This window comes from Plecotus auritus, assembly GCF_963455305.1.
Source record: "Plecotus auritus genome assembly, chromosome: 3".
In the NCBI taxonomy this organism is placed as follows: Eukaryota; Metazoa; Chordata; class Mammalia; order Chiroptera; family Vespertilionidae; genus Plecotus; species Plecotus auritus.
In genome coordinates this window covers 157455407-157478051 of record NC_137772.1, presented here as the reverse complement: position 1 = coordinate 157478051, position 22645 = coordinate 157455407, and the positions used below count along the sequence as shown (strand labels likewise).

At 39.9% G+C, this 22645-nt stretch overlaps 1 protein-coding gene across 2 annotated transcripts in view; it reads right to left on the bottom strand.

Moving 5' to 3' along the window:
- The window catches only part of PTPRB (protein tyrosine phosphatase receptor type B), a 119131-nt gene that overhangs the window by 47672 nt on the left and 48814 nt on the right, over positions 1-22645 (bottom strand). For both annotated transcript variants that reach the window (XM_080660472.1, XM_080660471.1), the window contains 9 exons: positions 19910-20176; positions 17822-18085; positions 12900-13163; positions 12085-12348; positions 10642-10905; positions 7703-7972; positions 3652-3915; positions 1918-2181; positions 646-927 (listed from right to left, as the gene is read on the bottom strand). In XM_080660472.1, coding sequence (XP_080516598.1) covers positions 646-927; positions 1918-2181; positions 3652-3915; positions 7703-7972; positions 10642-10905; positions 12085-12348; positions 12900-13163; positions 17822-18085; positions 19910-20176 — 2403 coding nt within the window. The remainder of the gene's footprint in view (positions 1-645; positions 928-1917; positions 2182-3651; positions 3916-7702; positions 7973-10641; positions 10906-12084; positions 12349-12899; positions 13164-17821; positions 18086-19909; positions 20177-22645) is intronic.

Sequence of the window (22645 nt, the reverse complement as noted above, 5' to 3'; positions counted from 1 at the left end):
GACCCCTGCTACACTGTACCCAGAGTGGCTTTCTAAAGTACAAATCTGATTATGACATCTTGGCCAAAAATCCTTCAGTGGCTCTGATTGATTGAGGATAAAGTTCAAAGTCGTTACAATGGCTCACAAGACATTTGATGACCTGATTCTCCTAATTGTACCTTTTATGATCTGGCCAACTAAACTCCTTTCTGTTCCTCTCTCCTTCCTGGTCTTGGGATATTTTAGTCTCTCTCCCTGAAATATTCTCCACTTCTTTCCCCATCTCTACCTAGTGGATCTTACTCTTTCCTTAGGTTTTGATTTGGATGTTTCTTCTTCCCATAAGTTCCCCTGCATTGGGTCAATGCCACTACCGTGGGTTTCTATAGTGCCAAATGCTTCCTCCGTCACACCCAAATAAAACTGCTTTTAAAGCTGGTACCTCCTACTCGATTGTAAGCTCCGTGAGATTATTTCTTTATTGTTCATTGTTGCTAGTATATAAATAAATGAACAAATCTATATATAATTCTGCCTGAATTCAATCTAACCGATTCCAAGTAAAAACGTGGATTTAAACCAAGCCCGGTTGGAATTTGATGTTGTAACACATACTCCCTCCTCATTCCATTTGAGAACCGAGAGTAGCAAAACATGTCATACTTGTCCTCACAGATCCAGAAACTGGTCTGCTGTAGGTTTTCCAGGAGTCTCCACTGACAGTCTTGACACTGAACTGATAGGATCTCCCTGGACGAAGACCATACACAATGCGTCCCTCTGATTTTCTGTTGCTGTAGGGGTTGAAGACTGTGATTGCATCTCTGGGTAACCACTGCACCTCAAAGTCGTCGTAGTCTGTCCAGTCTGGTGGTCCCTTCCAGGTGATGGCCAAGGATGTGTTTGCAACATCAGCAAATGACATAAGACTGGGAGGACTTGGGGCTGTATGTAGGAGAGCATGAAAAATCATGTAATCACTTCTATGCCATAACATATGCAAATAAGATAGCTGAGCGACATCAGACATACTTTAAACGTACTTTGTAGGAGGAAATAATATAATAATAGGAGCTTTACTATGTGGAAGACACTTCCTCAAGTGTTTTATGTACATTTTCTTCCGTTTTCATAACCAGAACTTCCTTACCAGAGTGCTGCCCTGCATGGGTGTGCCCTGAATGGGTTTCAAGTGTGCAAAGGTATTGAAACTATCATATTTTGAGTTGTGAGGACTAAAACCCACAGATTATGTCCAATTTCAGATGGCCCTGCCCATTGACCCCAGATTGGCACACAGATATATTTATGTTATCTATGTGTGCCTAAGAAATTAAAAAAAAATTTAGCACTGCTCATAGCTACACGATGATGATGTATGTGATTATCACCATTTTACAGACAAGAAAAATTAAGGCTTAGAGATGCTCAGTGACCTGCCCAGTTTCACTTAAGTCAGTGGCAGAGTTAAGCTAAGGACCTAGATCATTTTAACCAAAGTCTGTTTCCTTTATCCACTGTACCATTGTGCTTCTGCGCACGCCCCCCTCGACCCCCCCCCACCAATTCAGGGGTTAGCACATGGCACATCCTTATTGCTTATGCTTCTTCTAATTAAAACCATAATTGAAACATGTCTTTAGCCCTGGCTCGTATAGCTTAGTCCTATGAACCAAGAGGTCACTGGTTTGATTCCCAGTCAGGGCACATGCCCAGGTTTCAGGCTCCATCCCTAGTAGAGGGTGTGCAGGAGGCAGCCGATGGATCTTATCAATGTTGCTCTCTTTCTCCATCTCCCTTCCTCTCTCTAAAATCAACAAAAATATATTTAAAAACAGCAACAACAACAAAACAAAACAAAACAAACAAAAAAACCCCACGTCTTTGGAAACTACTTCCCAGCAATACCTGGCCATTGGCACCTGGGCTTCTTACCTGTTCTGCTCTGCCCTGTGACCTTGTTGCTGAGCTCTCCACTGTGAGTTACCACACACAGGGTGTACTTCCTTCCAGGAACAAGGCCTTGGAAACGCCACTCCGTCAGGTCCTTTTCTTTCCAGTTTTCCTTCTTGGTGCCATTGGGATTATAGAGAATCAGCTCATAGAAGTCGAAGTCCCCAGGGGCTGGACTCCAGCTGAACCAGAGACTGTCTGTCATGTTCCGATTGGATCCCTTGAGGTTACTCACAGAGGCTGGGACTGAAACAGAGGGAACGCCCTTACCAAAAACAAAACAGAAACAAAGGCATTTTGGCCCACAGTGAAAATATGAGCTGCATTGGGCATATGGGTGAATAGCTCCTATTGTAGAGTCAGACCTTGCCTACATTTTAGCTCACTCAGGTTTAGGAGAATGTGGTACAAATTAAAATAGAACAAAACACAACAGGTGGTGACTTTCGTATGCTTGCCACATGAACCTTAATGGACATATAAAATGAAATAATCAGAAATGATTAATTAAAACTGGCCAAGTAGCTTATACCTGAACTCATAAAAGGCCCTAAAAGTGTTCACAGAAGGTCCCAGCCCTTGCAGTCAGGCCCACGTCACTGTGGCCGCTGTACCATAACGTCCCTCTCTGAGTCTCCACTTCCTCTCCAGCTTTTAGGTTCCCAGTTCTCTCGTGCTCTTTCTCACCACTATCTTTATTAACAGTTGCTTCTACCTTTGTATAAATTGGTAGTGCTGGCACCTGTTCCATGGGTATTTGAGCATCATCATCATTTGAAGAATGAAGACTGTTGTCTCTAGTTAGAGGAACTGGAAGCATTAACGTGCAGAGCAAAGACTGCCCTGGAAATGGTAACACGTAGGCCAGTCTATTCACGGCTTAGGCTTATCTGCTGCTCCGTTTCATTCCCTTCCAAAGACAAATGTAGGACTTCTTTTGGGCGCCTGGAATGTGCTCTGCACATGGCTGCCCTCAGGTTTCAGATGAAATGCCTGCTCTGTCTAGTTTCTTGTCCTGCCAAGTTGTTCTCTGTCACAACGTCGTACTGTTTATTCCCTTCATAGAATTTCAGGTGTTCCAAAATCATCTCCCTTTAAAATCTCCTGTCCCCTGCCCCTCTCCATCCACTAATGTAGAGCTCAGTGAGGTCAAGGGCGTCATTTGTCTTGTTCACTGTCATATTCCAGCCTTGAGCCCAGTGCCTGGGACACAACAACAAAAACTGTCAAATGAAAAATAATTTTGAATAGAAAAATGAGAGAATAGGCTCAAATTATGCAACAAGAGAAGGTCCAGATTCATATTTGCAGCCCAGAGAGATGTTTCTCCCTCTCGTTTTCCTGGAACTCTTGGTGTTCACTTCAGTCAGTGCTGTGGTTTTGATTCCCAGCAGTCTTTGCTTATTGGTCCCATTTATAGTTGTCCTTCTCGGAACCTGCCCTCTACTCCATCTATGTCTTGTAGAAAGAATAAGGGCACAGCTTGGATTATAAATAACCCTCTTGAAAGTAGAGAGACCAGATTCATTTTTTCATCAACCTATGAGGTAAACAGTGGAGGCGACAGAGCAGAAGCCAGTGCAAAAACTATAACCAAAGATTTAGGGTCAGAAAGCCTGAAGATCACAAATTTCATATAAAGCTATACCCTTGGTAAAATGGCAACTATTGTGATAATTTCCCTGCTATTCCTTACTGTGTGGGTCCCGGTCTTACCTGTTCTTCCGAATATGAAAGACTCATTAGACAGCTCCCCACTGTGAGTTACTATCACCATTTTGTACATTCGGCCTTGCAGTAAGTTCTGGAAAGAAAAGCTCTGGACTTGTGGGTCAACTTGAGCTCTGTCCTGAAGAGTTCGATCTGGGTTGTACAGAAAGATGTTGTACCAGTTGAGCTCTCCCTCTGAGGTGGTCCAGGTGAAGGACAGGTGTCTGGTGGAGTTCTCTGTGATCCTCAGGTTGGTGACAGCTGCTGGCACTGGAAAAGTCGAGGAGCAAGAAAGTGAGATTGAGTTTTGGCATGTCCCTGACACAGCCTAGCGTGGCGCCTGGATGGGATCACTCAAGCAATAGTTCAAAACACATGGTCCCTGCCTTTAACAAATATTGACTTCATGGAGACACTATAGTAAATACATGCATCTAATTATTGATGCTGAAACTGTTCATTTAAAAAACAGAACCACAAAAGAACAAGGAAAATCAGTAATGGAAAAGTATCTTCAAATATATTTTGGGGGGTATATAATAAATGTTAATCTGACCTGTGTGACTAAATGTCTTTCTAATCTTAAGAGCTATATCAGAGATTAAAAAAAAAACACAAAAAAAACCCACAAAAAAACAAACCTGTCTCTGAATGCCGTCTGAGAGCTAAGAAATGACCATGAGAGGGAAGGACTGTGGGGAGGAAAGACTGGGTGGGAAAGAAAGGAAAATGCAGACAGAAAGAGGAAATTAGAATCAGGGATATAAGAAAGAGAAGCAAGAGGAAAGCCCAAACCATTTTTTAAAAAGTTTACATTAGGATTTTGCAATCCCATTTAGTGCTACCTCTTGGTTAAAGCAATCAAATGCCAACAGAAATCACCAGCTTTGAAACTGTTGGTGCAGATGCTTCCTGATTCCACAGAAGTCTTCAGATGCAGGTGGAAACAGACCAGGACATCTGTCTCGGTCTCTCCTGAGTTCTTTTCCCTCCACTGCAAACACCTTCTCAGGCTCTTTTGCTTCCTTCCTCTCCTTATGCCAGGCACTTAAAAGTTGGTGTTGTCCATGGTTCTATCCTCTGTCCCCTTCATATCTTATAACACTAGCTAAGCAATCATTCTCATTCACTTTATGAATTACTATGGTCTGAATGTTTCTGTTCCCCCAAAGTCATATATTGAAACCTAACCCCCAAGGTGATGGTATTAGGAGGTAGAGCCATTGGGAGGTCATGAGGTCATGAGGGTGACGTCCACATGAACAGGATTAATGCCCTAAAAAGAGGCCCCAGAGAGCTCTCTCCTCTTTCCATCATGTGAGGACACAATGAGAAAGTGCCATCTATAAACCAGAAAGCAAGCCCTCACCAGATACCCAATCTGCTGTTGCCTTGATCTCAGACTTCCAGCCTTCAGAACTCTGAGAAAGAAGTATTTGTTGTTTAAGCCACACAGATTATAGTATTTTTGTTATAGCAGCATGAACAGACTAAGATATGGATTTAATTAGAATTTTTATCCAGTTCTCTATCTCTCACTTTTCTGAGCTGGGACCCATATTTTCAATTACCAATAATCACTTCCCTATGAAAGTCATTCAGTCCAAAACAGAATCCTGTATATTCCTCCTTGAAACTCCCTCTTTTTGCTTCTCTCATCTTTCATGGCCTATATTCTACCAGACATGTCAGGTAGGAACTCCAGAATCTCCTGTTCCTCCATCTGCACTCTGCATAGCCACCAAGTACCATCTTACCTCATGTAGAAATATTTCTTGACTATATCTAATGTTCTTCATCAGACTCCTTGCATTAGTTTAGCTTTTGACCCTTAGAATTTCTACAACTGCAATTGTCTCTTGACCCCAATTACCTTTCTAACTACATGCCTCACTGTGTTCTCACTCACTCTTCTCCAGCTATATTGACTTCTTTTTCCTCCGACAGGCCAGTCACCTTCCCATCTCAGGATCTTTGCCTGGCCGGTTGTTCTGATTGGAGATGCTCTTCCCCAAATAACTGCATGATCCTATTTTTCATTTCTTTCAGATTTTTTACTCAAATGTCACCTTCTTAAGAAAATCTTTGAGGACTGGACTATCTAAAATTGTAAACCTCGCCTAGCCGGCGTAGCTCAGTGGTTGAGCATCGACCTATGAACAAGGAGGTCATGGTTCGATTCTTAGTCAGGGCACATGCCCGGGTTGTAGGCTCGATCCCCAGTGTGGGGCGTGCAGGAGGCAGCCAGTCAGTGATTCTCTCTCATCATTAATGTTTCTATCTCTCTCTCCCTCTCCCTTCCTCTCTGAAATAAAAATATATTTTTAAAAATAAAATAAAATTGTAAGCCTCTAATTTTTTTTAATTGTTTAAAGTTTTACATATGTCTCCTTTTTCCCTGATTGACACCACCTACCACTCCCACCCCTGAGGGCAAGCCCCCACTGCCCCAATGTCTGTGTCCATTGGTTATGCTAATATGCATGCATACAAGTCCTTTGGTTGATCTCTAACCACCCCCGCCCCTACCATTTGTCTCTGGAGTAAGTCTCTAATTCTTGCTGTCCCACTTTCCTGATTTTATTTTCTCTTTTTCTATATTTTTTGATTCTTTGTTTATTGCCTTTCTTGCCTACTAGAATATAACTTCATGACCATGACGGTTTGTTTTATTCACTTCTATGTATCCAGCATTTAGAACAGTGCCTAGCATATAGTAGGTACTCAATAACGAATGAATTAATGAACAGGTCTCCCCAGCCTGGTCTCTTTTCATTCACTCCATCCCCCCACTGTCATCTGGTTTACCTTTCTTAAGGTACAAAACATTCATTCTCTGACTGAAAAACTTTTATTGCTTCCTCACTGCTTATAAGATGAAAAGTAAGCTCCTGGGAAAGGCGTACCAGGTACTGTCTAACCTGGCCCCATCCTGCCTTTTTAGCCTCACTCCCCATCCTGCAACACACACCTCACCCCTCCATAAAGCCTCACTGTTGCTTCTCACACCTCTGTCTTGGCGCGGGATAATCTGTCTGCACATGGTGTCAGGGTGTCTGTCTGCCTCCTCTCCCTGGGGAGTACTGTTTCATCCTTCATGACAGTACTGAAATGTCCCTCTTACGAAGACTTCCCAATTCCATCCAACCCCCAGGCTCCCCTTTATGTCCGACATTCCTCTCTTACCCAACACCCTTATCACAATGCATTGTCATTATTTTTCTATGGTCTGTCTCGCCCACTGATCAGTCAGCTCTTCCAGGACAAGAAGTATGCCTAATTCATCTTCATGTCCCTTTCCCCATCACCCCCCCTTTCAGACACAGGTCCTCAATAAAGAAGTAGTCAATTAGACCAGAGCTGCCTGAGTAATGGCCTCCAAAGATGTCCCCGTCTTAATCCTCAGAACCTATGTATTTATTACTTATGTGGCCAAAGGGACTTTGTGGGTGTGATTAAATTAAGGATCTTGAGATGGAGAGCTTATCCTGGATTATCTGGGTGGTGACCAATGTAATCCCAAGAGTCAAATATGGAAGAGGGAGGCAGAAGAGTAAAGAAGGAGATCTGGTGACAGGCACAGAGGTTGGGGTATTACCACTGCTGGAAGGAAGCCATGAGCCAAGGAACCTGAGTGACCTCTAGAAGAGATAAGGGCGGGAATAGATTCTCCCCTAAAGTCTCTAGAAGAAACACAACCCTGCTAACACCTTGATTGCAGCTCCATAAGACCCATCTTCAGATTCTGACCTCCAGAGCTATAATATAATAAGTTGATACTGTTTTAAGATGCCAAATTTGTGGTAATTTACCCTAGCAGCCATAGGAAACTAATAGAGACAGTTTTCATGAAAAATCTAAATTGGAGTATGGTGGGCGGCTGAAAATTGTGTCCACAGGCCAGCTGATGTGGACGTGGTCAATCATGTCTCCATTCCTATGGTGTCAAGAAATATATGTGATCTCCCCATGTTGCTTCATCCCTCTGAAGCTACTGTTCTCAAGGAATAGCAGACAAGGAGCTATCTCACACAAAACATCAGGTTGTGTGAATTACCTGTTCGGCCTTCTGTCTGGGCTTCCTTGCTAAAGAGGCCTCCGCTGACAGTGAGGATCTGTATCTTGTATTTCTTTCCTGGTGTCAGGTCTTCAAATTTGTGCTGCTTCGTGGTGGCTGGTTTTGATGTGTTACTCAGAAGAATCCCATTTTCATTTAGAAGTAGGATATCATATCTGTCTGCCACACCAACGGCTTTTTGCCAACTTACTATTAAGGAATGACTGCTGTATACATTGTCTGCAATTATTCCCTGGACAGATGCTGGGACTGCAAAGGAAGAAAAGAAACAGGTTTCGTCATTTAGGATAAAGTAACCAGTTGAGAAAAAGTCTCCTAAAGCAACTGCAGATAGAAGGTGATGCCTCATTATTGCATTGACACTTTCCATGTTCCCTTAGGAGAAAATATTTCTTGTCCTGAATTATCTGTAGGACTGCTTTGATTTTCCATTTCTTTCTCTGAATTTAGACAGGTTCTTGAAGTCAAACAAGTAGAATAATTCATAGAAGTGACACTGATAAATATGCAGAGTGATGTATATGTATTTTTCTAGAGAGTGCAAGAATGCTCAACAAATTTACCTTCAATGAATATAGTTTGGAATATATAGTTGCTTGTTTGGACATTTATTCCAAAGATTAACTCAAGTCAAAGCTTCAAACCTTGACCTAAGTGGTAGTATATAATAGTATTTGTACTATGGCTCTTGATGTGAAAGGCAAAACAGTGTTATTTGTTAATAATATTTTCTGTCTTAGGCTCATATTTCAGACCTGTCTTCTATTTTTGCAAATAACATCTCTCTCTGGATGTTCCACAGATGTCCAACTCTCAAGATGCCTAAATTGGACTCCTCATCTCCCTCCCATAATTTTCTTACTGTTTTTTGATTCTATCTCTTGGCTAAGTAAGAAACTCTTACCCTTCTACATATAATTAAGCATTAATCTTATAATTTCTGTCTCCTAATCTTATTTCTCTTGGATCTCTCTACTTCTCACCTTGTCTGATACCACTACCCTAAGACAATATCATCTCTCTCATACATTATTAGAAGTCACTTGACCAGTCCCTTTGATTCCTTACCTCTCAGTTTCAAACTACACATGTATCTAGCATGTTCTCATAGTACACCCATGCTGATGACCCTTCAATGGCTCTCCATAATTCTGAACACCTTCACAAGGCATACAAGGTCCTTCACAATTTGATTTGTCTACTTCCTTGGCCACATGGCTCACATTCTTTATTCTAGCATACTAAACAGTGTAAGGGTCCCCAGTGTGCCAAGGTTTTGCTTCATCAGGATGACTTCTTAGTGTCTGTTTAACTATTACTTCCTCCTGGCAGCCTTCCCTGACTCTTTCTGTTTGCTCCTATAGTACCCCATAATCATTTTTATTTTAGCATTTACCATGTTATACCATCATTGCCTTTTTACTTCTTGGTCTCCTTCACTAGCTTATAAGTTTCTTGAGTCAAGGGCATTATCTTGCTACTGAATTCCCATTTTCTAGCACAGTGATTGACACATGGTGGGAAATGTGTCAATTGGAGACATAGTAAGGCTCAGGCCCCACAACTAAATAAATGGTTATGAGAAAGGAAGACACCTAAGAAGTAATGTGTCACAGTAGAGAGAGCATGAGTTTTGGAGACAGACAGATCTAGATTTGAAATATAGCTCTAGATCTTATTACATGTATTTAGATAATGTTTCATAAACTTTCTAGCCTTACTTTCCTATTGTTAAAGTAGAGATGATGATCCTCTACCAGGTAGTGTGACTAGAGAGAATTTTAAACTAGAGGCCCGGTGCATGAATTTGTGCATGGGTGGGGTCCCTTGGCCTGGCCGGCGATCGAGGCCTATCAGGGGGTTGGCTGGCCCCCTGATCAGGGCCTATCAGGGGAGGCTGGCTGGCAGGGGGTAGGGACTGTGGGAGGTTGGCTGGCCAGCCCCTGGATCAGGGCCCAGAGGGAGGGCTGCAGGAGGTTGGCCAGCCAGAGTGGGAGGAGCCACGGGAGGTTGGCTGTGGGAGTGCACTGACCACCAGGGGCAGCTCCTGTGTTGAGCATCTGCCCCTGGTGGTCAGTGCGCATCATAGCGACGGGTCGACCGGTTGTTCCGATGGTTTGGTCATAACAGTCACTTAGGCTTTTATATATATACTAGAGGCCCAGCGCACAAAATTGTGTATGGATAGAGTCCCTAAGCCTAGCCTGCCATCAGGGCCATCTTCTGCCTGCTCGTCAGTCCCCAGTCCCACCCGGCCACCACCCACCCCACTGCCACCCACCCCGGTTCCCTGTGGTTCCCCATTTACCATCCTGCGATTGGAGCCTGCGGGCATTGGGGGAGGGAGCGAGAGGTGGTCAATGCACCTCATAGCGACTGGTCAAGCAGTCGTTCCAGTCTTTATGCCATTATGGTCACTGGGCTTTTATTATATAGGATAGATGTCTGGCATGTAGCAGGTGGGCTTGCAGGTGATTTTGGTTTTGAAAGTAATATATTAATAGTGATAGTAATATAAGTAAACATATACATTATTCATGGATTTATTACTTGTTCTTTAGCTATCACAAGTGAAGTAGATGGCATAGGTATATTTTTTTCTTAAAAAGGAATTTTGAGAAAGGGATAATATTTTGAAAAATGCATAATTATAGAAGTCTGCTTGTTAAAATTTTAAAGGCTTTAGCAAGTTAAAAATTTATTCAAATGATTTGGTTCCTAATTACCTTTCATTTGTTTTGAAAATCTCCATTAAGAAAGAAAAATGCAAAGAAATATGAGAAAGGCTCTTAAAACCATATTGAATTGTACAAATTTAGGTGGTTTTAAATTTGGGTATTTTTGATTTGTGAGTTACTAAGCACATCCATTGTCCCATTATGGAGACCAATTCAGCCCTTCTCCAGGTGGACACTTACCTGTCCGGCTGAGCGCATCTATCTGGTTCCTCAGGGACCCGCTGACCGAAGCAACCACAATCTGGTATTGCTCTCCAGCCTCTAGTCTGTGGAACGTGTGCTCGGAGATGTGCTTGGGGATAGTCTGAGATTCAATCTTTTGGTTCTGCCTGAATGCGGACACTGTGTAGGAATCAACATCGCCCCCACCAGGAGTCCAGTTCACTGTCAGGCTATCTGTCGCCCCGTTGGGAGAGACGTGAATATTTTTAACAGTGCTAGGAACTGAAAAAGAAAATAAATTAAAAAGTCATCACTAATGAACTGTGGGAATTTCAACCAAAGTTTTTGTGCTTCTTATGTTCTGGCATCTACTGAAAGCACATACATAGAAAAAACTGGTATCAATTTACCATCTTTCTCTGACTCTTCTGCCTGAACTGAAGTTAATGAGGGAAGTTTAGAGTGGCATCTCAGCCAGTGAGTAGAAGTGAATGATGCCAGTAATAGAGCAAGGGGCTAGATTGCCTTGGTCCAAGTCTTGCTTTTCTCATTCACCAGCTGTGGGACTATAGGCAAATTGCTTAACCTCTGTAAGTTTGTTTCCTCATCAGAAAAATGGTAATGATAATAATAGCAACCATCCCATAAAGTTGTGAGGATTGAACAGAATGGTGCTTTGCTGTGGGTCTGGTTCATAGTAAACTGTTAATAAACATTAACTATTATAGCAACACTATTAATAAATTTCCAAAGAAGTGATATCCAAGCAACAAATATAGTTACACTTACAGCACAGTTGACTGTTGAACAAGGTAGGAGTTAGGGGCACTGACACTACCCCTTTCTTATGCAGCTGAAAGTGTGCATATAACTTTTGATTCCCCCAAAACTTAACTGCTAGTAGCCTATTATTCATTGGAAGTCTTACTAATAACATAAACAGTTGATTAGCTCATATTTTGTATGTTATATGTATTATGTACTATATTACTATAATAAAGTAAGCTAGAGAAAAATATTAAGAAAATTAAAATACATTTATAATACTTACTGTATGTATTGATACCGTAAGTTTATGCCATCTGTTTACAAGATGAATTGTCTAGTTTGTCAGCACCTGAATCAATACTGTCTTATGTGACACAAAACTCTGTAAATGTTATATATACTACTAAGAATAGACATCAGAAATGAGAAAATAATGTGAAAAAATTAATATTATTTACAGGTGTAATGATTCATTCATTGATAATGAAGAAGCAGAAATATCATGGTGTTATGGTAGCCTAGAATAACAGATATCACTGCTTCATGGTAGTAAGAAAATAAAAAAAATTTCCAATATATTTATTGAAAAAAATCTGCATATAAATGGATCCACGTAGTTCAAACCTATGTTGTTCAAGGGCCAACTGTACACTGCTATAACTAGTCAGGTTCAAGATGCATATTCCCAATTACCCGTGAAGCCCTCAATGAAGGCTGACTGCTGTACATCTCCACTGATCGTCAACAAGAGAATTTTATACTGGCGCCCTGGTGTTAGGGAGGTGAAGCGATACTCGGTTGCGGTATTTCCAAGGTGAAAAGAAGGAAATACTTTCATGTCATTGAAGAGCAGTTGAATCTCATACTGGTCGACATCCCCATCAGCTCGTGACCAAGTCACGAGAAGGTCTTCAGTGCTTCTATTCCGCAATGTTAGATCCTTAACAGGCTCTGGGACTAGGGAGGAGTATTAGAAGACACTTCAGGAAAGTGACTGATCAAAGTTTACCTACACAATAATTTATGAATCACATTCAAGGAACTGGCAAACATCACCCTTCCCCACATAAGCCACTTAAATTACTTCATGCATAATTAAACAAGAAAAATTGAAAAGCTACTGTTAAAATTGCAGTTATTTTCCTGACATAAATCTTATATGCTAAATGTTGGTGGAATCTAATTGTAAAATGAGTTATGATCTCAATCATAAGATAAAACAAAATGTCCAGAACTTTAAATGTCACAATGCACAATGCAAGAGGACAGAGAAGAAAAATGGGACATTTGGCCTTCTTGCTTGCCAAGTATACTTGCTTTTATCTTCCAATAAATATCCTATAATTGTAGGCCATGGCTGGGCTAAACGATGTTAGCTCTGAGTGAGACTTACTGGGAATGTAATTTATTGATAACTAAGTAGAGAAAATTCAAAGTTCAGATAAATTATTTACTTAGTAACCTTCAAGACCCAACCAACCATCAAATTTTGCAATCTTTCCACTTACTTGTTCTCCCATTCCCTTGTTCACTGGCTTCGTATTGTCCACTTTTTGTACTAACAGTGACACTGTACAACCGTCCAGGAACTAGCTTAACAAATACACACTCATTTTCAGACTTGGGAATGCTCTTCGTTTGAATGAAGTTGTTTTTGTTTTTAATGGTGACTTCATAGTGATCCAAGTCTCCTGTGGCATGCACCCAGGATACCTTTAAATAGTCACTCCTGGCCGAGTTGCTAATACTGACTCCTTGGACCTTGTCAGGCACTGAAAACAGAACAGAGAACTGCTCAAGATTTACTGATTCTTAGTGAGCAATTGATCACAGATAAGAACCTGGGACAACATGAGAAAGTGAGGAGATTTTTATTGTGTGCATTTTAAATAAAAGTCTTAGACCTTTAAATCACACATTTCTGAAGGGAAAAGGCTGTTATACACGTTGGAATGATTAAATGGATTTTTAAAAAGAATCTGATGAATTAATTCTAATCCTGTTTTTAGCCTACACAGAATGTCATGCCCAAAATAGAACATTAAACATGGTAACTGATTATTAATATGAATGATGGCGATGATATTAGTAATTTCAACATACCTTGGTGATTCAAGACATGATAAAAAGTCACCAAGAAGAGTATAAACAATCCAAAAGAAAAGTGGAAGAGGAAACACATATGATTAATACATGAAGGTATGTCCAACATCATTGGTGATCAAGGAAATATAAGTCCGGGCCATGGAAAAATATATCTTAAATAGATTTGATCAGTAAAATTAAAAAGCCTGATAAAACCAAATGTGAGAGAGAATGCCCATCCACAGGAGATTAGATGAATGAACTGGTATATAGCAGTCATAATTAATTTATTCTTAACTCAAAACACAAAAAATATAGATTTCTTGCTCTTAACATTAAAACACAAATCTGAATGACTTATCAATATACTATTAAGTTAAAAAGACCTAAGTCCCAAAAGATTATATACTTCATAAAATATACATTTTTTTATGTTAGAACAACTGAAAATTTAAAAACCTATAATTTTAGAACAACAAATAATAAAATATGCAAGGTGGGAAGCAAGAAAGAGATGAAAATTGGAGTCAAGTTGATGGTTATCTTGGGATCGACTAGTGAAGTGGGAACCACCTTATCTGACATAGATTAGTGTCAGGTTTCTAGTTTTTATTTCAGGTACATATTAACTTATCAAAATTTTTGTCTAAATTAAGTTAACTGCCTAAAAATAAGAACCAAGAATTATGATTAATCCAATTTTGTGCACCTGAGATTTCCTCCCGCCCCCATAAATATATAAACGAAAATACAATTCTGTGTACCTGTGGGTTTTTTTCTCAATTGATCAATCAATAAACACTTGTTAACAGGAACAATTTAAAATCTGTATTTAGAGCATAATATTAAGGGTATTCTAATTTATCCTTTGGGCTGTATTTTAACTCAACAGTAGGTTATTACTATGTGGCTATAACTGGATATTATAAATATATGAGACGGAGCATTGGAAAGAGGTATGAACTCAGATCCAGAGTACTAAACTTGTATCCCAACACTAGCATGTCATTTAGGTCTGTGTGGCCTCTGTCTGTGTTTGGTAAATCAGGGATTTCTGCTCTGGCCACATGCCCAGCCTACGTCCAAGTCTTCTCTTCCACTTGTGTGTGAGAGAGGTATCTCATTAAATGTCAGTATTTTGGCATCTAAGCTACATTTTTTTTAAAAAAATATATTTTATTGATTTTTTACAGAGAGTAAGGGAGAGGGATAGAGAGCTAGAAACATCGATGAGAGAGAAACATCAATCAGCTGCCTCCTGCACACCTCCCACTGGGGATGTGCCCGCAACCAAGGTACATGCCCTTGACCGGAATCGAACCCGGGACCCTTCAGTCCGCAGGCCGACGCTCTATCCATTGAGCCAAACCGGTTTCGGCTAAGCTACATTTTTCATGATGTTTCTCACACCTACAAGTTGCACTACTATCCTTTGTTGGCTTATGTGTACTGGTTAGTTTTTGTATTGGAATAAATCTCACCATAGATAGGTATGCTTTTTTCAAGATATTTACCTGAAACCAATGACAGTGTTGCTAGAATTTAGTTATCACAGAGTTAAGGAGGAGAAATTCTGAAGTGATGTTGAATGCATGGGTTAAGAAAGGTCAATGATCCAAGCAATTTATTGAAGGCAAAGCAACTATTATCAAAAGAAACATCAATGAATACCATGCTAAGGCAATAAGGGGCTCTCCAGGTGGAACTGGAGGTAATTTGTGAGACTCGCCTTGCTGCACAGTGAGGTGATGTGATACAGAATTAGAAATATTGATATTTTCATCCGAAATGTAGAACAAGGACATTAGAAAAGAACATTGAGACAATCAGCTCAAATCAACAAGACAGTAGCTCAGACATGACTCTCCAGTTGAACTGATTTGTCAGCGTTAATGGTTTGCCTTGATTAGTCGTGCACCAAATCCAAGTTCATGCTGATGCAGCACCCTCTTTTTTCAAGAGGGTGCTTTGAAAAAGAATCATTTTTTCTTGTGTTTAAAAACAATCTTAGCAAAAGGTCTTGCAATGTAAAGGTCAGATGCATAGGAAACATTCATGAATTGATACTGAGGGGAAGCAAGGAGTTAGTTGTTGGTTGGCATATCCTTTAATTTTTGGTGAATTTTTAGGCTCCAAGTTGATCAACATAAGACACTGACGTCAGGCTGCTTTGTGAATGAAAATCTGCTTTTTCAGGTTTAAGACATTATTGTGATTATCAGTATATTTAGATTTTTAAATCATTTGAGGGTAGGGAATATCTCTGTATCCCTGACTAGTGCTTTCAGGGATCGCAAGATGTAATGGAAATAGTGCTGGAGGCAGGTTGAACTTGACTACTGGTCAACCATGTGACTATGGAGAAGCCAGTTTCTCTCTGGGACTTTATCTACAACTGAGATGGGATTAGACTGTTCTGCAAACACTTTCAAAGCTAGCATGATCTAACAATGTAAATCGTGGTTCTTGATCCTTTTTGAGGTCACAGAAACTATGAGAATCTGAAAGAAACCATGCACTCCCCCGCAAATGTACATACCTTCCCTATCCCCAACAACTTCAGGGACGATTTCTGGGATTACTGCATTACTAAAGTCTACACATGGAGCACCAGGTGAAAATCCCTGATCTAAGTGAATTCTGATTCATCAAACATTTGAGTGCCTACTAGATTCAGACCATGTGTGAAGTCATAGAATGTTGTTAATTTTTCCAGATCGCATAGAAAAACTGACATTTTAAAATGAAAATATCAACTCATAGCTCAGCAGGAAAGATTTGACAAATATTAATGTCAACCATAAGCAGAAATCTCAGCTGTAAACCCCAGGAAGCAAAATCATATTGTGGCCCTGGCCCATGTGGCTCAGTTGGTTGGCATCGGCCCCTGCACCAAAATGTTGCTGGTTCGATTTCCGGTCAGGGCACATGCCTGGGTTGCAGGTTCAATTTCCAGTAGGGGGCCAGCAGGAGGCAGCTAATTGATGCTGTGTTCTCACATCGATGTTTCTCTCTCTCTCCCTCTCCCTTCCTCTCTAAAAATCAACAAACTACTCTTAAAAAAAAAAAAAAAGTATATTGGGGAAATGCTAGCTGTCTAAATTTAGTTCTTTCCAGAACAGCCGAAACCTGGCATTCATTGCCTTTGCTAAAATTTTGTTCCTGGTCCCAGAACTATAAAGGTTCACATTTTCACCCTGTGTAAAAAAGGATGAACAGTGGTCTTGACCAACAGACATTTCAGGAAGGATTTCAGGATGAAAAACTTAGTAGAGAAAGAGAAATATCACATGATCTCACTCATTTGTGGAATATAATGAACAACATAAACTGATGAACAAAATAGATCCAGAGACAGAGAAGCATCAAATAAACCATTAAACCTCTGAGGGAAGGTGGAGGGGTGGGGGTGAGGGTGGGGGGGTAAGAGATCAACCAAAGGACTTGTATGCATGGATATAAGCATAAGCAATGGACACAGACAGTAGGGGTTGAGGGCATGTGCTGGGGGTGGGGGAGTAGCCAGGGAGAGATCAATGGGGAGAAAAAAAGACATATATAATACTTTAAATAATAAAGAATCTAAATTTAAAAGAAAAAAGAATTTAGTAGGCTCTGGAGTCATTCAAAACTGGGTTTAAAGCTAGGATTTTAAATGCACTGGCTAGTTAACAAGTTAAACATAGCCAAGTTACTTAACCTTAATTTTGGTTTCCTGATCTCTAAAATGAGAATAATAGCCCTATCCAGTTTGGCTCAGAGGTAGAGCTTTGGCCCTTGGACTGCATGGTTGCGCATTTGATTCCAGTGAAGGGCATGTACCTTGGTTGCAGGCTCCATCCCTGGCGTGTGCAGGAGGCAACCAATCAATGTGTCTCTCTCACATTGATGTTTCTCTCTCTGTCTCTCCCCCTCCCTTCCACTATCTCTAAAAATCAGTGGGAAAAAAATATCCTTGGGTGAGGATTAACAAGAACAAAAAATAAAAAATAAAATGGGAGTAATAATAACAACTATTACCTCAATAAAGAATTTTTAAGGGTTAAGGTAGTTAACAAATATAAAGCCATGGTCTAGCAACCAAAAAGTACTCTCTAAACAGTAAAACCTGTTACTGTGTTTGAATATAATATGAATTCTAGCCATGAAAGTGTTGTTCATCTTACCCTGATGGTAATTTCTCCTCACATAGGTGTTTCTTGTGTCAAAATATGATGACTCTGTAACAATTTTTGTGACCTCATTGGCCTTTTCTCCCAGGATTACAGAAATACTGCAGATTTAGGATGTCTGAGCCACATAGTAAGCTGGCTCTTTTAGAGCCTGTACCTTCTCATAGACTTACCGGTTCGATCTTGGCTGAAGGAATGATTTTCATACTTCCCACTCCTTGTGGTTATGGTCACATCATAGAGGCGGCCAGGGGTGAGGGAGCTGAAGGAGCATTCACTGACGGACTTGGCGATAATGAGGGATTGAACCACCTTGCCACCATGAGACAGGTTCACTACATAGTTATCCACATCTCCAGGAGCTGGCAGCCAGGATATGCTGAGGTAGTCATTGCGACCAGAATTGTTTACTGTTACTCCACTCACACTGGAAGGGACTAGGATTTTAAAAGGGGGAGAATATTTTTAAAAGAAAAGCACAATAAAAAGTTTGAGTCATTTATCATGAACACAAAAAACAGTGTGAACTCAGATCAAATCTGATTATAAACAGGGGTGGGCAAACTTTTTGACTCGAGGGCCACAATGGGTTCTTAAACTGGACTGGAGGGCCGGAACAAAAGCATGGATGGAGTGTTTGTGTGAACTAATATAAATTCAAAGTGAAGGAGCGGAGGGGAGAGCAAGAGAACCCTCCGCTCTTTCGGCTCCGCGGGCCGGATAGAACAGCCGAATGGGCAGGATCCGGCCCGCAGGCCGTAGTTTGCCCACGGCTGGGTTAAGACATGCTCTGGAAGCTGAGTGCTCTCACATCAGAAGGCAAACCAAAATGAAAATGCAAGGAGGCCTTTTGGATGCTAGTAAGCCTGTAACCCTGGCATGTGCCCTGACCAGGAATTGAACCACGATCTCTTGGTTCATGGGTCAACACTCAACCACTGAGCGGCACAGGCTGGCTGGCTGGGCCCTACTGCATTTTTATGGTGTAGCTGATCATAAAGTATTTTAAGTGGAGGCATTTTGATGTAAATGTGTCAGGATGTTCCCTATGTAGGAAAGGGAACAAACATTCTAACAATCCAAATGAAAGAGTTTGAATCAAACTCATCAATAATGATGACTGAGTAAAATGGTAAAGAATGCAAGTGCTTTTCTAGAAAGCTTAGGCTTGGGCATAGCTTTGATCTTCTTGTGATGAATTTATTTATTCCTGGGGAGTCTAATAACTAACACAACCGGAGGTGGGTTTTTTTCTCTTTGCAAAGCATTTCCTGCCCTCTAGTGGCAAAAACAAACAAACAAACCTAGAATCCTCTCCTGGAATCAACAAGCCTGGGGATTGGACCAGCTGTGGTTAGAAAGAGCTATTGTGGTGAGAATGGCCTTTCTGGTGTCAACTATAATCATTGGCTTATTTTAACTGGGGCTGAGTGCCACAGACATTCACTGAGAGCTTATGGTCTGCCAAGTGTACAAAATGGAAAAGATGTGGATGCCCTTCAGGAGTTCCCTGGCTAGAAGTAGTTTGCAAATTAATAACTGTGGTATTGTATCAGAAATTAGTGCACAGTAAATAGTACTGCCCTTGATGGCTATCAGAATAAAGTCCTATAGTATACACAAATTGCATGACTGTTTACATCATCAGTTAATTAACTTCAGCTAAATATCTACATATATAAAAGCCTAAGTGACCATTAAGACCAGTCGACCGAACGACCGGTTGACCAGTCGCTACGACATGTACTAACCACCAGGGGGCAGATGTTCAATGCAAGAGCTGCCCTCTAGTGGTCAGTGCGCTCCCACAGCCAACCTCCCGCAGTCCCTCCCCATCCCCTGCCCCCCAACTGGCCGGGCCCAATTGGCCCTGATCAGGACTGGGCGATATGGCCCCAATTGGCCCCAATCACCGGTCAGGCCAAGGGACCCTACCCGTGCATGAATTTTTGCACCGGGCCTCTAGTTTTCATATAACTGTCAATATCAATTCATCATGTATAATGGATGAGATTTGGCATCAAATGACTATCATGTCATCACAAAAGTTTTTCTGAGTTCTGTCACTTATTGGAGATTTTAGAAAATTTAGAATTCATTGTCTCCTTCCCTCATCCCGCTAGCCCCCCATTTCCATTCCTGGAAGAACAACATGTACCTTCTGGATGGTACCAAAACTTGACTTTTAGGAAGATCAGAAATTAACCTGTTTATAGAATATTTTAAAAATGGAACTCTGGAGGTCCACGTGCTCTTCTTACCTGTCCTTCCTTCCACCACCACTTGTCGGGAAGAAATCCCTCCGCTTACTGTTGTTACCACCACGGAGTAGAGACTGCCTGATTTGAGGGAGTGGAAGCTGTATGTGCTAGTCTCACTGGAGACGCTTTCATTTTTGATGACCACATTTTCATGGATGAGTAAGACTTGGTAGAACTCTATGTCTCCCACTGCCTGGGTCCAGTTAGTAAATAGGCTGCTGGTTGTCCCTTGGTTGGCCACATGCAAGCCAGTCACTTGGGCAGGCACTAAAACAGTAGACAGAGAGAGGAAAAAACAGATGATACTTAGCCACCCTAAGGAAGTGTAATAAAAATAAGTAAAATATGGAGACAGTCCTGAAGATGCATATATATATATATATATATATATATATATATATATATATATACAGACACATATTTATGTATATATATATATTTGTTATAGACTCTCAGCTCTATTTCCTGTGGCATATGGCAAACTACTCCCCCACAGAGACTATACTATTATGAAAAAGCTGCTTATGTGGGAAATCAAAATTATTTTGGATCCAAAGATGAGATGACACCATGCCTATTAAACAGTTTTGATTTAAAATTTTCAATAATGAAAGGCTGCTGTTTTTGAAGATTACTTACTTAATGTGATATTTATCTGCCCTTATCCCATTAGAACTGAAAGCCACACCATCTACCTGAGCTGATGGTTGTTATGGCTGGTATTGGGAAATCCCTTCAACCTGATGATTAAGCTGTAGTCTAGAAAACCGGTTAATTCTTTACTGGCACATTCTCAAGAGAACTTTTATTAGTATACATGAAAAAGTTACAATAATTTATATTGTCATGTAATAATAATAACTGCTGTGTGCCAGTTATGGGCTCTATGCTTTATAGAGATTATATTGTGTGATACTCAAAACTCTATTAAGTTCATTTTATTATTCCCTTTACTGAGGAAGAAACCAAAGATCATAAAATATAAGTAATTTAGTCTATATTATAGTGCTAGCAAATAATTTGGGGTTCAAATCCTGATGTGTCTAACCTGTGAACCTGAGCCCTTTTCCTAATTGGTACCTACTGTGATTTCTAGTCTATCCATTGACAAATCTCTCACACAGATCTTGAAGTTGGCACTTAATCAACATACATCTTCTCTGTGCCTCTTCCCTGAATTATGATAATCAAAGTAATTGACCCTGGCACAACTCTTCTCAGAATTCATTGACATTTTGGATTTAGATACAAACATAATTATTAAACAATATTATTCTGGACAAAGATGGTCAAAAGGTACAAATTTCCAGTTATAAGATAAATAAATACTAGGGAAGTACAATATGATGACTATAGCTAACACTGCTATATAATATATAGAAAATTTGATGAGAGTAAATTCTATGAGTTCTCATCACAAGGAGAATATATTTTTCCTTTATATTGTATCTACAGGAGAAGATGGATGTTAGCTGAACTTATTGTGGTAAACACTTAATAGTATATGCAAATCAATCCATCACACTATATGCCATAAACTTATAGTAATGTATGGCAATTATTTTTCAATAAAGCTGGAAAAAACATTAATATACATGATCAGAAGATTCAATTTTAATTCCAAATTTAATGTGTAAAGCAAAGAAATTAATATGTCAAAACAATTTTGAAAAAGAACAAGAATGGAGGACTAACATCATCTAATGTCAAGACTTACTAGAAAGCAACAGTAATGAAGACAGTGTGATACTGGCAAAAGGACAGACACATAGATAAATAGAACAGAATTGAGAGTCCAGAAATAGAACAACACATGTATAGTCAATTGATTTTTTTACAGAGATTCAAGGGCAATTAAGTCAAAAAAGGATAGTTTTTTAATAAATAGCGCTGGAATTATTAGATGTTCATATGCAAAGAATTAAACATTGACCCATATCTCACACACATATAGAATTTAACTCAAAAGAAATTACTATCTAAATTTAAAACCTAAAACTATAAAAACTTTTAGGAAAAAATCTTTGGGACTTTATTTTAAGCAAAGCAAAAATTTCTTAGATATGATATCAAAAGCATGATCTATGAAAAAAACCTTATAAATTAGACATGAAAATAAAAAATGTATATTCTGTAAAATACACTAATAAATTAATGAAAAGACAAACCAAAGACTGAGAGAGAACATTTCAATGCACATTTCTGACTAAGGGCTTATATCTGGGATAAAGAATTCTCAAAACTCAATTATAAGAAACAAACATAGAAAAAATTTTTGAAAATATCTTCTTCCCCAAAGAAGATAAATGGATGGTAAATAAGTGTATGAAAAGGTGCTCAAAACCATTAGTTATCAGGGAAAGGCAAATTGAAAACATGAGATACCACTACATACTTATTAGAATGGCTAAAATTGAAAAACAAAAAACAAAAAACCTGCTGAGGATAAGGAGGAACTGGAAATCTCATACATTGTTGGTGGGGCTGTCAAATTTTACAACAACATTGGAAAACAGTTGCTTACAAAGTTAAACATATACTTACCATATGATCTAGCACTGTAAGTGGTAGGAATAATTAAAATGATCCTAAGTCTAAAACAATGTCTTGGACTTCCATTTCTGATAGGATGATGACACCCCCCTCCCCATCAACACAACTACATGTAGTGAATAAAACACAAAGATGTAAATGCATAAATAAGTTGTCAAGAAGGTAAGAAATTCTCAGAGACCT